At 36.1% G+C, this 16,051-nt stretch overlaps 1 protein-coding gene across 1 annotated transcript; it reads left to right on the top strand.

The window, feature by feature from the left end:
• The first annotated feature begins 10,435 nt into the window (after positions 1–10,435).
• Positions 10,436–11,080, top strand: LOC138858120 (uncharacterized). Its single transcript, XM_070112601.1, has one exon. It carries the CDS (start codon positions 10,436–10,438, stop codon positions 11,078–11,080), a length of 645 nt encoding a protein of 214 aa, XP_069968702.1.
• Positions 11,081–16,051: the final 4,971 nt, after the last annotated feature.

Raw genomic sequence — 16,051 nt, 5'->3', positions numbered from 1 at the left:
TCAAAAGTCTGTTAATTTGATATACCATGAAATCATAAAAAAATAATTAAATAGTTTCTCCACATATTTATCGATCAATATATAATAATTTTTAATCTTTATAACTGTGGGGTGTTGTAATTTATAAAAGGCAATATAATTATAATAAGGAGAAAGAAAAGAAATCGTTTTGACAAGGAATACAATATTTTATTTCTCACATCAATATTATTATAAATATATGTTTAGCTTAAAAAAAAGTACGTGTGGCACTCGGGGACTGCCGTGGTAAAGCTATTGCATAACATTTTTTATCAACTTCTGCAATTCTATTATAATTATTAATTTATTTTTTATGCAGTATTTTTTTTTTCTTAAATATTAATTCAAGTTTTTTCTTTGTTATTAATTCAAGTTTAAAAACACTGAATGAAAAACCTGGGCCGCACTATTCAATATTTCATCAAAAACATACCTAAAACCATAGAACAACATAGCCCCAATCCTATGGCTATTTGAGACATCTAAATAGAAAACTATATAAATTCTCCGTTAACTTTTAGACAAAAGAAAACTAAAAAAGGTAGATGCTGAACCGGTTAACTTTAAAAAAAAAAATTAAAAAGGATTTGCTACCTAAATAGGAAACACTCTAGATAAGATTCTTGTATAAAATTGTGCTAAATAGCCCCACTTTATGGTTATTCAATCCAAAAATTTGAACAAAAAGAACGATATTAAGAGTTTGATCATCGAAATTCGCCTGCATTTGTGATAATAATAAAATTCATGTATATAGAGTACTCACTCATTTTCTTTTACTATCTTTTCATTTCTTTCTTCGCTAATAAATGCACTTTGTTTATACATATTTAAATATTATGTATATACAAATATTGCGCGTACTCCCAGAACATGCGTTTGCCTACTAGCCTCTTTTCGCGACGATGGCAAAAGCTAAAAATCATAAATTGAACAACTTTCTGACGTTCCTCCTAGAAGGGAAAAGTGTCAACCCCGCAAACACAGAAAAAATTGCTAATATGGCAACATATTTCTTGTCGATTTAAAGTACTTTACAATTCAAAAATATTTTTCCATGGCTCGCAAAATCTGCGTCGATATATAATATATGCATGCTCATACCTAAACATTTCGCATGAATCAATTAGTGTACATATTTGCACATATATGTTGCATGTAGACAGATATACCAGAGAACTTAAAACAATGAGAAGGTGCAGGTTCGACAGCGAACAATTTGTAGGAATTTATCAAGGAGTTCACCACAGATGCACGAGAAACAAATAACATTTTTCGCTTTTATAACAGCGGTGAATCTGTACACATACGCTCTCTTAACATAACCAACCGACGAATATTGAAGAGAGTATAATATGTGAGCAAAACTGGGCATTTGATATGCCATTTGAAATATATTCCCTTTTATTGAACTATTATTTATTATTTTTTAAATTATTTTATGTTAATTCATTTTTACTTTATTGTGAGTTATTAATAATAATTTAAAAATATTTTGATATAATATATTTCTTAAAATCATTCATTTACTTGACACAATTATGGAGTCACAAAAGTACAGAATTGTGTTTTGCCGTCGGCATTTCACATTCATGCTTCAATTTTTCTTTTCAAATGCATGTGTAAAAGTAATTATGTACGTAAATATGTACTTTCATATATTATGACATACATATCTTATGTCGTTTGCACATTTGTATGTATATATGTACACTCAATTCTTCATGTGAAATCTCCGTTGACACATTTTTTGCTTTTATGTCAAAGAGTCTATCTGTCGAAGGACTGACGCGACGACAAAGCGTCACAACATTGTGTTGTTGGTAGAAAATCCGAGAAGTGCCGAAAACTAACCGAACGCTCGCCGATTGTCATCGCTTCCCTTGCCGCTCTAACAGCTTTGCCAACAAATCATTGTAGGTATGTATGTATTTATATGAGCATGCATACATATTGACGAAGATTTTTGCGAGCCACGGAAAAATATTTTAGAATTGTGAAATATTTTAAATCGACAAAAGCTTTGTTGCCACTTTTGTCATAGATTTCTGTGTTTGCAGGGTTGCCACTTTTCTCTTCTAGAGGGAATATCAGAAATTTGTTCAATTTATGATTTTTAGCTTTTGCCATCGTCGCGAAAAGACGCTTGTAGGCAAACGCATGCTCGGGGAGATGTGTAAGGCGTTTGCTTTTATGAATGAAACGACTTAGCTTATTGCTTGTGCGCCAGCGTTCATGAATGAAAATGTTGTTGGTGTGCCATATTGATTTCTGGTGCTGATGCTATTTGAGACAATTGTTGTTTTTGTACAACAATGTTTGTATTTTGCCTATTGGCTGACGTACTTACATTTGTACGCTTAAATGTATGTAGATTTGTGTATGCATTACTTATTTTGGGCGGTCATATGCATATTTGTACATATAACTTACGTATAGAGCAGTGCGCTCACATGTATTTATTGATAATTGATAATATATTATTATATTATATAATATAACATATTGATGTACATACATAAATTATTAATTCTGTAAAAATTGAAATTAGAAAATTATGAAAATAGTAAAATATCATTTTTTGCATAATCTTTCACATTTTATCAATGTAGCATTTGTGCAAAAAAATAATAATTTATCAAATTTTCATCATAAAAATCGTTTATATGGCAAAAAATAATCATGCATATGTGAAATGGCATTTGTATTTCTTGTTTTCTCATTCATTTCATTTCATTTTTCTCTTTATATTGGTAGATACGTATTTTGTCAGAGAACGTTGTTAAAAATTCTCATTTCTGTTAAATAACAGCAAAACTATACAGAAAGTGGTGAACTCCTTGATCTCAAATTTTCAGCCAACCAATCGAGCATCATACAAAATTCAATTTGCACCTTCTCATTGTTTTAAGTTCTCTGGATATACAAACATTTCGCGTGTTTATTTTCGTTACGGAATTTCTTGATTCGGTCGCCGCGCTCAAAGCCCGCGATAAAAGCTATGCAATAGCTTAATAATAATGTTACTATATTATGACTCCGAATGTTGAATAGTTCATTTTTATTATTGTAATTAAGTTTTTATTCAATTCCACATATTTATTTGCCAATAAAAAAATAAATTTATAATAAATTATTATTATTTTTGACTCACCCTGCTGTCTCTTCAATTGATTTGTTCCGCTTAAGATATGCGAAATTCGATACGCCTAAAATTATGCAAACACTGAGCGCATATGGTTCATTTCCGTTACGGAATTTCTTGATTCAGTCCTCGAGCTCAAAGCCTGCGATAAAAGAAGATAAAATCTATGCAATATCTTAATAATAAATTTTAACAACTTTAATTTAATTAGTAATTTTTTTTATTCTATGTTATTTTAAAATTTGTGACAGAGATTCCTATACATAGACTGTATATCTTTATATAGAAAAAATCTTCTGTACGTGGGTATGTCATTGAACTCCTCCTAAACAGCTTGACCGATTATAATGAAATTTTTTTTCTTAAGGTGGATTCGAGAATGGATCCGAAGGACTGCGCTACTGTCGCTGTATAGAATTTTAAATCATATTCTATTTAGATTTCAGTTTGTCCCAACTGCGGTCAAAATCAGAATAACAATTGAAACTTCGAATCTATTGTATTATAAAAATCATGTGTGTTGTGAAAGGCGCTAAATCAGAGTCCCACATTGAGATTTCGAGTAGATAAGCTTCAAATTTCTTCGGTCACGAGAATAACAAGTGTCATTTTGGTTTGGGGAAATCTTGCTAATTTTATGTAGAAGATTAGTTAAATAATGTTGATCATAAGCTGCCCTAATGGTACATATAATATTTTAGCCGCAAAAGATGTAGATGTTAACGAAATTAATTTCAAAGTACAACAAACAGTACCTGGCAATGAAATAACTTTCAAATCACATAATACTATTCAAAGGTTTCCAATCCGCTTAGCATTTGCTTTGACCATTAATAAGAAACAACGTAAATCTATTACAATTTGTAGCTTAAATCTAGAAAATTAATGCTTTTGCTTGAAATACGCATCGAATGGTCGAATTGTGATAACGGAACATGTAATGACGTTAGATATTGTAATAACTGTTAAACATAAATCAAAACGGGTCTGATTGTTACAGTTTATTCGGATTAAATACGTGTGTACAGAGCAACGTCTGTCGGGTCGGCTAGTATACACAAGTATATATTAATTTAATAACATTTATCCAATATACAATACATTTCATTTGTTCCTAAACTATAAAATTTCTATTTTGTATATACACAAGTTCTTTAAAAATAACAAAAACACAAATGATTCCGCGTTTCATAATCAAAATATTTACAATTAATATGTTTTATTTTCCTCTAATACAAGGGAACTAAAGTTTTTTTCTTGAAGAAAATTTCTTATTGAAGTCATTGTAGACTTTAGACAAATGATAAAATCCCCAAAAGTTAACACATTTTGATTACATAACTCAGTAGAAAGGACTTCATGAAGTTCTGCAATTAAATGTCTGACAGAAAAAGCTGAATTTGTAAATAACCAGAATATCGTTATTGAAACATTTAAACAAAACTGCTTTTGCGGCCTGAATAAATTTTCTTACAACCTCTGGTTCTATAGAGCTAGCAATATTATTCTTTGAGCCTGGTATCTCGAAACTTTCACAAGTTTCCACAAAATATAAAATATCTGAAGATAGCATCAGGCAGTCGCATTTGATATCAGTAATGTGAGTGTGGAGACTCTGAACATTAAGAAATAAAATTTGAAGTGATAATGTTCGTGAAATTAAAAAATCGAAACTCATTGTTAGAGCTTTAGTTGTGTTCAATTCTGTCAGTTCCCTAAATACTGGATCTGATTCAGAAAATTTGTAAGGGGGAATAAAATTTCCTATGATAAATAGACCTTCTATTGTAGCAGCTCGTCTGCAAGCGACATACATAGGTATATTGAAGCTCTAGGCATTCTGGGTCGCGTATGAACTACAACTTTAGTATATGTGGCACCCTGACTTTTATGAATAGTTATTCCTCCAGCCGAAACAACTGGAAACTGATTTCTTTCAATTGAAATTTGTTCATTTCTTTTATATTGAAAAGATTTTAGAACTTTTTCAATTGGTGTCCAGGTACTTTATAGAAGATGAGGCTTTTTCAAACGCACTATCAAACCAGCAGAAGGTTTCAAAAATTTAATCCACAGAGTTGCTGGAAAAGTACACTGGAAATCAATTTACATAAGTTATCCAATTGTCCATTAACTAATCTATCACACGTGTTTATACAGTCCCTGCGTTTCAGAATATTTAAAAAGTTTGACTCTTTCCAAGAAGTTTAAGCCTTTAGCTCCAACAGGTGACAGTTGCTTTAAAGCAGCAAACACTATGATTTGCATGCTAACGAAAGGGCTGCCTTTTTTGTATATTTTTTTTAATCTGTCATCAACAGAGCATACGAGCGCCTACCATCGATATTTAATCAATTGTGATTATTTTTAAATCAATAAGTCTGGAATACAATGAATTAACTATGTCATTGCTAAGTGGCCTCAACTCTCTATTCAACTGATTAACAGGAAAAGAGAATATTATATGAAGGTTCATTTAACCTATTTCGAATGCTGCTTTACCCGTAGGTGCGCAAAGCAGAAGGAACTTGGATTGGATCCAGGTGTAAAATTGTAACGATGGTTAATTGGTTGATATACTGCAGATATCAAACGACTCTTTCCTACACTTGCTCCACCACCACTGAACTCATAAAACGGGAGCCTTGCTTTTAGCTGGTGCGTCAAATGTGTCAAATAGATTCTTTTCTTAATATTTAGAAATTGAACCAAAGAAAATAATTCTGTAATTCAACTGGAATTAAAGGGGAGTAAAAACACGTCAAGTGGACCCCCAATTTTCCACTTGATCATCGAATTTGAATGTGAGTATTTTTTCATAAAGTAGTCATCATGAGCAAGTAATCCTCCGCTCAGTTTTTTTAAATTTTAATTTTAACAACAATTTTTTTTAATTGAAAATTTTTACTACTTTTAGTTAAAAAATTAATAACTAGAAAACTATTGGTGATTTTTTAATGAAATTTTCAGGAGTTATAGTTCAAAACTTTTACTTTGAAAAAATATGTATGAGTTTAAATAATTCTTTTTTTTCAAATTGTTAATTAACTTTTAAGTTAAGAAATGAAAATTTTAATGATTCTCCCTCAAAAAACTAAACATTTTTTTTTTAGTATTTTGCAATAAACATTAAAGTAAAGAAATCCGCAAAAAAATTTTACTGATCGCGACTAGATTAAGCAAAAAAAATTTTATGACGGGCGGTCAGCGCTGCCGGTATAGCGGTTCGGCAACGCAACACTTAGAGTGTGTTGCATATTTCATTTGTATGTTGGGATGATGGTCTCACATTTTGCTTGCAGTGAATTAGCATGAATGTGGTAGAACAATATGTATAATACCTACCCGCTTAATAGTTTCAAAGAAATACTTAAGACGGGAATTCCCTAATCCACCAGAATGTATTGAATACCCGCTATTAATATTTCAAGGCCAAATTTTTAACTGGAATGTCCTATTCTTTAAGTATTAAAAATCCATAATTTTTTTACCCCATATTTTTTTCTATTCATTATAAAACATCCAATTAACATTACAATACTTGTTTTAAATAAAATGGTATTCGAACTAAATCCTTTGCGGCTAAAAGAAATAAATATGAAAGCATCTTAATATTTTATGTCCCAGTATCTACAACTATGTGAACAACAAAGGAATATCTCGAGCCATTCATAATTTCGTTGATAATTAATCATGAGCCTCGTTAAGAAATGCTGCAACCCATTTAACAAAAAAAATCATAAAAAAGTCATTAAAAACTTAGTTTTAATAACAAAAACCGCGCTCATGATTTTAAAGATTTTATTGGGAATTATATGTGCAATTCATGTGAACGGACTATTTATTCAGGCCGAAAACCTGAAATTCTTGGTGAATGTTATCGAAGATGACGAAGAAAAAGATCCTACTGAGTAAATTTACGGATAATATTAACAATGTAAATAAAGAAATTGATCCAAAAGAGCTTTTACTTAATAACTTTAAATCTGCTTTCAATGGTAAAACTAGTAGAGCTGATAAAATTCAGGTTTTGACTACGCTTCCTACAGATTGGTCGATTAAAATGATAAGGAAAGAGTTTAAAGTTTCCAAACGAATGGTGAGAACTGCAAAAAAAATACGACAAGAACGAGGATTCGCATCGCAACAAATGGGAAGAAAATCCAAAAACAAAACGACTATTATTATATAATGTTCACGAAATACACAAAAAATTTAAAGAAGCTTATCCTGACGAAAAGATTGAACTATCCAAATTTCAAAAACTCCGACCTCGGAAATGTATATCTGCTGGCAAAAGTGGAACTCATAATGTGTGTGTGTGTAAAATCCATCAAAATTTCAAAATGAAATTAGCTGGATTTAAAAATGAATTAAAAAAAGAGGGGACAATTATTTCAGAAAGCTCAAATGATTTAATTAAAAGCTCTGTTTGCCAAGAGTCTGCATCATTGTGTTACTTTAAAGTGTACTAAGTGTCCAGGAAGTGATAGTATTATAAACAAATTAACTTTGGTTTTTGCTCTCAAGAAGATCATGACTCCCATGAGAGTTTAAATTACGTTATGACCGATGTGTAACCATAAAAAATACCCGCCAATATCATCATTACAGAGCTCTTAATAATACATCACTCGAGTGCAAAGTTTTCGCCAAAGACATTAAAATCGTTACCAATAAAGTTAAAAAAAAGAAATAGAGCAATACGTATAAGTTATATGAATTAATTTAAGAATTATTTAACTCCTTTTTTTATTTATGAGAAACTATTTAATTTATTATCTTTCATTTGTTGAAATAAAATTAATCATAAAATAACGATGTTTTTAATTAAAAAATGAAGTATTATTCCTTATTTATAATTACTAAGTAACTCTAAGGATAAGTCAATAGATACTCAAAAATATTCAATTTAAAGAAATTATGAATTTTTAATACTTAAAGAATAGGACATTCCAGTTAAAAATTTGGCCTTGAAATATTAATAGCGGGTATTCAATACATTCTGGTGAATTAGGGAATTCCCGTCTTAAGTATTTCTTTAAAACTATTAAGCGGGTAGGTATTATGCATATTGTTCTACCACATTCATGCTGAGCTCAGGCTACTACCGGGGTCACAGTTGGCGGATAGTGGACGGCCTACGCTAAGTAGGTTAGCTGCGAATAGTAATACGCAGCCCCCGACCAAGAGCTGCAGGATAGGAGGGCTTGGCTCAAAATGCCTCACGCGCCCAATGAACCTCCGGCGGAGAGGCGAACAGATGCCGCCTTTAAATAAGCGTCCACAACCCCCACCGGGGCTGCACCGAGGGAGAACCTACCCACGAAAGGGAGGCAACAAAGCGACGAGGGATCAATACAGCGACAGTACCCAATGTGTACGGATGAAGATGAAAACCCTGGGCAAGCGCCCATCAGAATCGAGGCCAGTAAGATTCTGATTATGGTATACTGGAAAACCGGAAAGGATTAGATTGACAAAGGGCTGGTGAGAGCAGCATTCTACCACCTCAGTAGGTAAGAGTGACATCTCACCGAAATGGCTGGTAGGCTAATGCTGTCCTCATCTCCGTCTCGTTAAAACCATGGCAGGTCTTCAAGTACGTTCAATGCACGTCGCCATATGTTCTTGGCCGTACAGTTTCAGTTGAGACGAGCTCCTGATTTGTGCCCGAATCTGGCTCTGAACATAAGCTCCCATAAGGACTTGTGTCAACCCTCGCGTGGCCTCCCTGCTTGCATAGATAACCACGGGGTTTATACAGGGCAACTGTTACAACGCGCGGAGATAGCGGCTTGAAGCGGAGACCCATCAGAACAAAATGAATACACCACAACAACAACAAAACCCCAACAAAAAGAACAACAAGAAAAAACACAACAAAATAAAGATGGCCAAGACGTGGAATACGGGACCGTCTTCCGTAGGAGTAGTAAGATTCTTAGATCCCCTATACTTTCCACCACTCCAAAACAGCTGGATAAAACCCCGGCTACGCACACAGGATCGGCAAAACAAGGAGAAGGGAAGCGCACCCCAGCTGCCATCATAGAAGAACCTCGGGCCACTCAAAACTCACCGAAACAGGAGTATATCACCCAAATGAGACAGGCAGAAGAGGAATCCTTAGAAAAGTGCAAGGGCATCGTACAAATAATGAAGATGGCGATGGCCAAACAGAAAAATGTCAGCATGGACGTTAAGAACGGAGCGGCACAGCTAGACGAACTCTTTGACGTAATCAAGAGTTACCGTAAAAACTGGCTCATCGCTGAAGCCGAGAAAAGACGGGGACATTCAAGCAGGCGCATCACGGCCCCCGAGCCAATAACTTCGAAGCGGCGCGCAACAAGCCCTGTCGAGCCTCGAGAAACAGTGCGACCACGGAATGAAAAGGAGGGCCAGTGGCAGAAAGTTTTGCACAAAAGTACGAAGAAGACCCACGCAGAAGGAGGCAAGGTGGTGGAAGCACTCAAAACCACAGAAGATAAGCAACAAGGGAAGAGTATAGCTGCAAGTCAGAGAGCATATTATAAAGCCAAGCGACAATCAGAGGCCGTGATTATTAAGCCAACAGAAGGCAATAGCTACGCCGATGTCCTTAATAACATCCGTAGCAAAGTAAATCTAAAAGAAGTAGATGTTAAGATTAAAGGGATCCGCAAAACAAGAGCCGGGGCGCTTCTATTAGAGCTGGAGAAGGGACAGACTGCAAAAGCCAACTTCTGCACTCAAGCATACCCTTCAAAACTCCGCAAGAGTGGCCGACCTTAAACCAAAGGCTACTATTGAGATTAGAGACCTCGATTCACTCACAACAAAAAACGAAGTCGCAGAGGCCGTAAAAGAAGTGGTACAGGACCCCATCGAAGACTTAACGATAAACATAACTGCACCTAACACAAGAGAGCAGGTAAGGGCGTATATAACGCTTCATCAGGATAAAGCTGACACACTGATGCGAAAGACACGTATTAAAATTGGCTGGGTAAACTGCAGGCTGCGACTGAAAGAAAACGCCAAAAGGTGCTACCGCTGCTTTGGACCAGGGCACTTGACCTGGAACTGCAAAGGGCCCGACAGGAGAGGACAAGGCACTTGCATAAAATGCGGCCAACCAGGTCACAAATTAAAAGAGTGCACAAAACCCCCCTCATGCTGCCTCTGCGAAGAGGCTAAACACGAAAAAGTCGACCATATCCCCGGCTCCGCAAAATGTACGGTATATAGGAATCATCAGAACAAATGAATATTCTACAGGCCAATATGCATAGATGCAAGGCTGCTGACGCTTTACTCTCGCAAATGGCGACGGAGAACGGTTACGACTTAATCATCATAAGCGAGCAATATAAAAAGAAGGAGAGTGGGACCTGGTTAGAAGATAGCAGCTCAACCGCAGCTATATGGCTACCCCCAAGAAGTAAAATCACCATCACAGGTAAAGGGAACAGCAACGGTTTCGTCTGGGCCAGTTGCGACCTTTTCACAGTAATTAGCTGCTACCTGACGCCAAGTGACTGCATACAAGAATTTCAAGAAAAGCTCGACAATATAGAGGATACAGCCAGGTCTATAGAAGGTCAATTAATTATCGCCGGAGACCTGAATTCAAAAGCCATAGAGTGGGGTATGCCAAACACGGACCCGAGAGGAAAGCACATTCTAGAAACGGCTGCGCGGCTTGGTCTAATAGTGCTTAATACGGGAAATGCAACCACGTTTAGAAGACCGGGTTGCGAGGAAACCACACCAGACATCACCATAAAACGGCAGTTTACTGGTGGACAGAAAATATTGCCCAACTCAGACGCACATGCCTTCACCTTCGTAGATCGTATACGAGATCCAGGAGAAGAGGAGCCGCATCTCAAGAAGCCGAGCAATATCAAGCGGCGAAAAAGGAGCTGAAGCACGCCATCGATGACAGCAAAAAGAGAAAATGGAAGGAACTACGCGAGGACGTTAACAAAAACCCCTGGGGACTCGGGTACAAAATCGAAGAAACTCGGAGTTCGAGCAAAACCACCTGACTTAACCGCTGCCAAAATGGATCATATCGTAAGCGCACTCTTCCCCACACACTAAAACAGGATTAGTGATCCAGAACAGACAACAAGACTTCTGCAAATTCCCCAGTTCACCCTTGAAGAGCTGCAACTGGCCACTGGAAAGCTCAAAACTAATAAATCACCAGGCCCGGACGGGATCCCAGCAGAAATCCTTAAAAAAATCGCCGCAGAGCGACCGGCGTTACTTCTGAATATGTACAACGCCTGCCTCGAAGCCGGAATATTCCCTGAACCTTGGAAAAAACAACGGCTGGTGATAATCAGTAAGGGAAAAGGTGATCCCAACTTACCATCAGCATACCGTCCACTATGTATGCTTGACACAGCGGGAAAACTTTATGAAAGTCTACTTAAACCCAGACTCGAAGCGGCCATCAGCGAAGCCGGAGGACTCTCCCCTAGACAACACGGCTTTAGACCCGGCAAGTCAACTTTAGGAGCTATAAGATGCATCATTGAAAGCGTAGAAGCCGCACAGCGTAGATGCCATAAATACAAAAGAATAGTTTTGCTGGCGACTCTAGACGTCCGAAACGCCTTCAACAGCGCTAGATGGGCGGACATGATCGACGCTCTTGAAAAACGCTTTAAAATCCTCAACTACCTCAGAACTGTGGTGCGGAGCTACCTCAGCAATAGATATCTGCTATACCAAACTAGAGAGGGATCACGACAGATAGCGGTTACGTCAGGAGCTGCACAAGGATCCATTTTAGGCCCAGACTTGTGGAACATCAACTACGACGCCATACTAAAACTCGAAATGCCAAACGAATCGTACCTAATTGGCTACGCGGACGACATTGCAGCAGTAATTACAGCCCGAGACACAGAAGATGCGCGAAGAAAGCTAAACCAGGTCATGATACGGACACAAACATGGCTTGACTCACACAACCTCCAGATCGCTACGGAGAAGACAGAACTACTACTGCTAACAAATAAGCACATACCTCTCGAAATAAGTATGCAAACGATTACGGACACTCTAAGGACACAAAAAGCGGTGAACTACCTAGGCGTAAGACTGGACCCCAGATTAACTTTCTGGGTACAAATCCAGCACGCCGCAGGGAAAGCAGCGAAAATCACCTCCCAACTCAGCAGACTAATGGCCAATATAGGGGGGCCCAGCCAAGAAAAGAGAAAGCTTCTAATGTCCACGACCATCAGCGTCCTTTTATACGGAGCAGAGATTTGGGCAGATGTGTTAAAAAAGGAAAACCGGCGTAAGGTATTGGCTAGAGTATACCGCACCGCAGCCCTCAGAGTTGCATCAGCTTACCGAACGGTATCAGGTGATGCAATATTAGTCATAAGCGGAAATGCCCCAATTGACCTTCTGGCATACGAAAGGAAAAAGCTGTGGGAGCTAAAGAACATGTCTGAATACAACAAAAGCGCAATAGACCAAATAAAGAAAGTAACGATATCAGCATGGCAACGAAGATGGGAGAATGAGAGTCGCGGCAGATGGACGGCCAGACTTATAAGAGACCTAAACTTATGGACAAGTCGAAAATTCGGAGAAGTCGACTTCTACATAACGCAGCTACTATCCGGTCATGGATACTTCAAAAAGTATCTCTACAGAATGGGAAAAGTCGAAGAGCCGGCATGCCTATACAACGATGCGACTGAAGACGACGCTGAACACACATTCTTTAAATGTGAGCGATGGCAAAGGGAACGTACCGCCGTAGAAGACCTGGTCGGTCCAATAAGCGCAAACAACTTAATCAGCGTCATGATGCTTTACTGCAAGCAAAATGTGAGACCATCATCCCAACATACAATTGAAATATGCAACACATTCTAAGTGTTGCGTTGCCGAACCGCTATACCTGCAGCGCTATACCGGCAGCGCTGACCGCCCGTCATAAAAATTTTTTTTTCTTAATCTAATCGCGATCAGTAAAATTTTTTTACGGATTTAGTTACTTTAATGTTTATTGCAAAATACTAAAAAAAATTTTTTTAATTTTTTGAGGGAGAAGTCTTTAAAATTTTTATTTCTTAACTTAAAAGTTAATTAACAATTTGAAAAAAAAAAAATTATTTAAATTCATACATATTTTTTCAAAGTAAAAGTTTTGAACTATAACTCCTGAAAATTTCATTAAAAAATCACCAATAGTTTTCTAGTTATTAATTTTTTAACTAAAAGTAGTAAAAATTTTCAATTAAAAAAAATTGTTGTTAAAATTAAAATTTTAAAAAACTGAGCGGGGGATTACTTGCTCATGATGACTACTTTATGAAAAAATACTCACATTCAAATTCGATGGTCAAGTGGAAAATGGGGGGTCCACTTGACGTGTTTTTACTCAGGGGTTAGTTTAATTATTCTAACATTGCAATCAGATTCTGTGTTTGTTGTATCTACACCAATACATTAATATTTGGGTTTGTTTCTGGAAGTGCCTACACCCTGAACTCATTTTCCACAACAGGTAGTTCATTTTGTGCACTTTTTCTAAGTCTATTTCATTATAACATTTTCAAATTCTCATTACTCAAAAACATCATATTTTCTTTGATTTTCCTTAGTAAGAATACGATGTGTTATGCAAGTCTGCTTCTTTCCGTTTTCAATATCTTGCTGTTAATTTTGTCATGGAGCAACTCAATAACATTTCGCGAAAATACTCAACTCTGGCCGCATCTGGATTAAATCTTATATACCGAATTTTACATAGTTTGGTACGTTTATTACCAAAACTGCTACTGCCTTTAAGGTCCTCTTCTTCCTCCTGATCACTGTCTTGTGCTCTTCTACTGGATATAACAAATTTATACATTGATATAAAATCAGGTAAACAAAGAGTTTCTACGAATATTTCACTCGAACCTGAAAACTGGTTCTGAAGTTCCGCCCTAGGTTTTACCATTCGAACATGTTCCTTAGGTCGAGAGGTATTTATAAATATTTCTGCATTACTTGCTTCCGAAAGATAGAGCTCAGTGCAGCAATATACTGCTTCTTGTGCAGAAATTTCTGTGCATGATAGAAAAAATGGCTTTATTAGGCATTTGCTTCTGATATAGCTTCATTTAAGAGCCTAGAAATTCCCCTGTTAGACTTTTTAATATAATTAATTATATACTTGTATGAAGAGCAAGCATATGTATCCAGTATATATTGGATATCCATATTTGCTCTATGGAGTTCCACAGTTTATTAAACGATTCTGTAAATTTCTTTTCAGAAAAATTTTGGAGACAGGAAATGTTCAAAACCATTTAAATTCGAAATGTCTTCTGTGTTGAGTTTAAAACGTTTTGAATTTCTAAATTTTGAATTATTTCTGTAACAGGTAACAATATTTGCGTTGAAAGCGTTGGTGGATATGATATACCAAAACGACAAAACTGTTGTCCTAGTATTTTTATTGTACAAGACCGACTGTGATTATGCCTTTGGTAACCCAATTAATTTTCTGAGTAGTTGACCGAACCATCTGCAGGAATGTAATTGCCAATGAAATTAATGACTACAGGGAATGTCTGAAGATCTTAAAGGTTAATAATGGGAGCCAATACTTGCCTTGTACATGCGGGGAACCTCTCTGTTTAAACACCACTTTCCAGAAAAAGTTTTTACCAAAACGCCCTCCAAAAATGCTGGCATTATCATTAAAAAGCTTAAGAATTTGTCGAAAGCGGTAGTCAAAATATCTTCCACAAGTAATCGCATCTGATAGCATTAAGCGATATCTATCTTTGTTTGTTAAACTGTTGCTTTCCTCTTCTGTAAAATATTTCTTTGACAGAAAAAAAGCTCAACCCACTGGGATTCAGCGCCCGATAGGGTTTTTAAGAAGGATGGAAGCCCAAATTGGCGAATCATTGTAATTGCCTTTTTTCTCAGCTTCCCAGTGCGCAGGAGAAGATTTAACACTAATCTAAATGGATGTTCTATTTTTAATTTGTTGCAATCCTTATTTTTTATAAGAACACGCTCTCCTATCAAAGCAAGCTCGTTTCTGTACAACGTATATTGTTCCAAACGATAATTCTTCTGAATTATTGTCTTAAATTATGTCAATTGTTCTTTGTCCTTCAGCTAGCGCTATAACTAAACGCGTATAGTCCAAGTTTTACACAGAACTATTGTCCAGAAGAGTTTCGTGACCGCCTGGATTTAGCTCTACAGATACAGGTATATTATCTGAGGGATTAACATGGGAAATCTGTTACACAAAAAGATTGTACCTATCCATAATCTTTGCGGGACTTATTGTCTCAGTCATATAATCATGATTATATTCCAAATGCCTGCTCAAGTGAATTTGTATCACATGAGCCTCATCAAAGGACCTCGGTAGAGATGTTACAATATTGTTAATAGGAATAGGTATATTGACAGCAGCACCTTTGAGCAAACTCTGCCCCTGATATCCCAAAGGACGACTTGTCATAAAAAGCAATCTAGGCATAATTAGTCGCTCTTTAATTGAGGTAACATTTTTCAGACAATCTGGTATTTTAGGAAAATTTAAACCATTTGCAAAACGTATTTTGGGAATATTTCATGCAATTGAATTTTTGCAAATTGCACAAAATTTATAGTTTCCATCTTCAAATGGAAAGGTTTGCATTCGATGACTTTGAGCTTTAGTTTCGAAATTTAAAAACTTAATCCGTTACAGCATATTTCGTTGTTTGTCCCTTCTTTATGTTTTGAAAATAAATGTTTCTGAAATCTGTTAAATTGCCACTATAATCAATAATAATTATTTTTTATTTATTTCATCTGGTACAAGTCTATAGAGATGTTTAACATCTGTGCCTAGAACCAGGGCATTAC

Source organism: Bactrocera oleae, chromosome X (genome assembly GCF_042242935.1).
Source record: "Bactrocera oleae isolate idBacOlea1 chromosome X, idBacOlea1, whole genome shotgun sequence".
Taxonomy (NCBI): Eukaryota; Metazoa; Arthropoda; class Insecta; order Diptera; family Tephritidae; genus Bactrocera; species Bactrocera oleae.
Note: the sequence above shows the minus strand (reverse complement) of the source record. Positions and strands in the feature narration are given on the sequence as shown.

Excerpts from the sequence above, each read along its gene's own strand:
- LOC138858120 (XM_070112601.1), top strand. The coding sequence starts at position 10,436 with ATGCATAGATGCAAGGCTGCTGACGCTTTACTCTCGCAAATGGCGACG.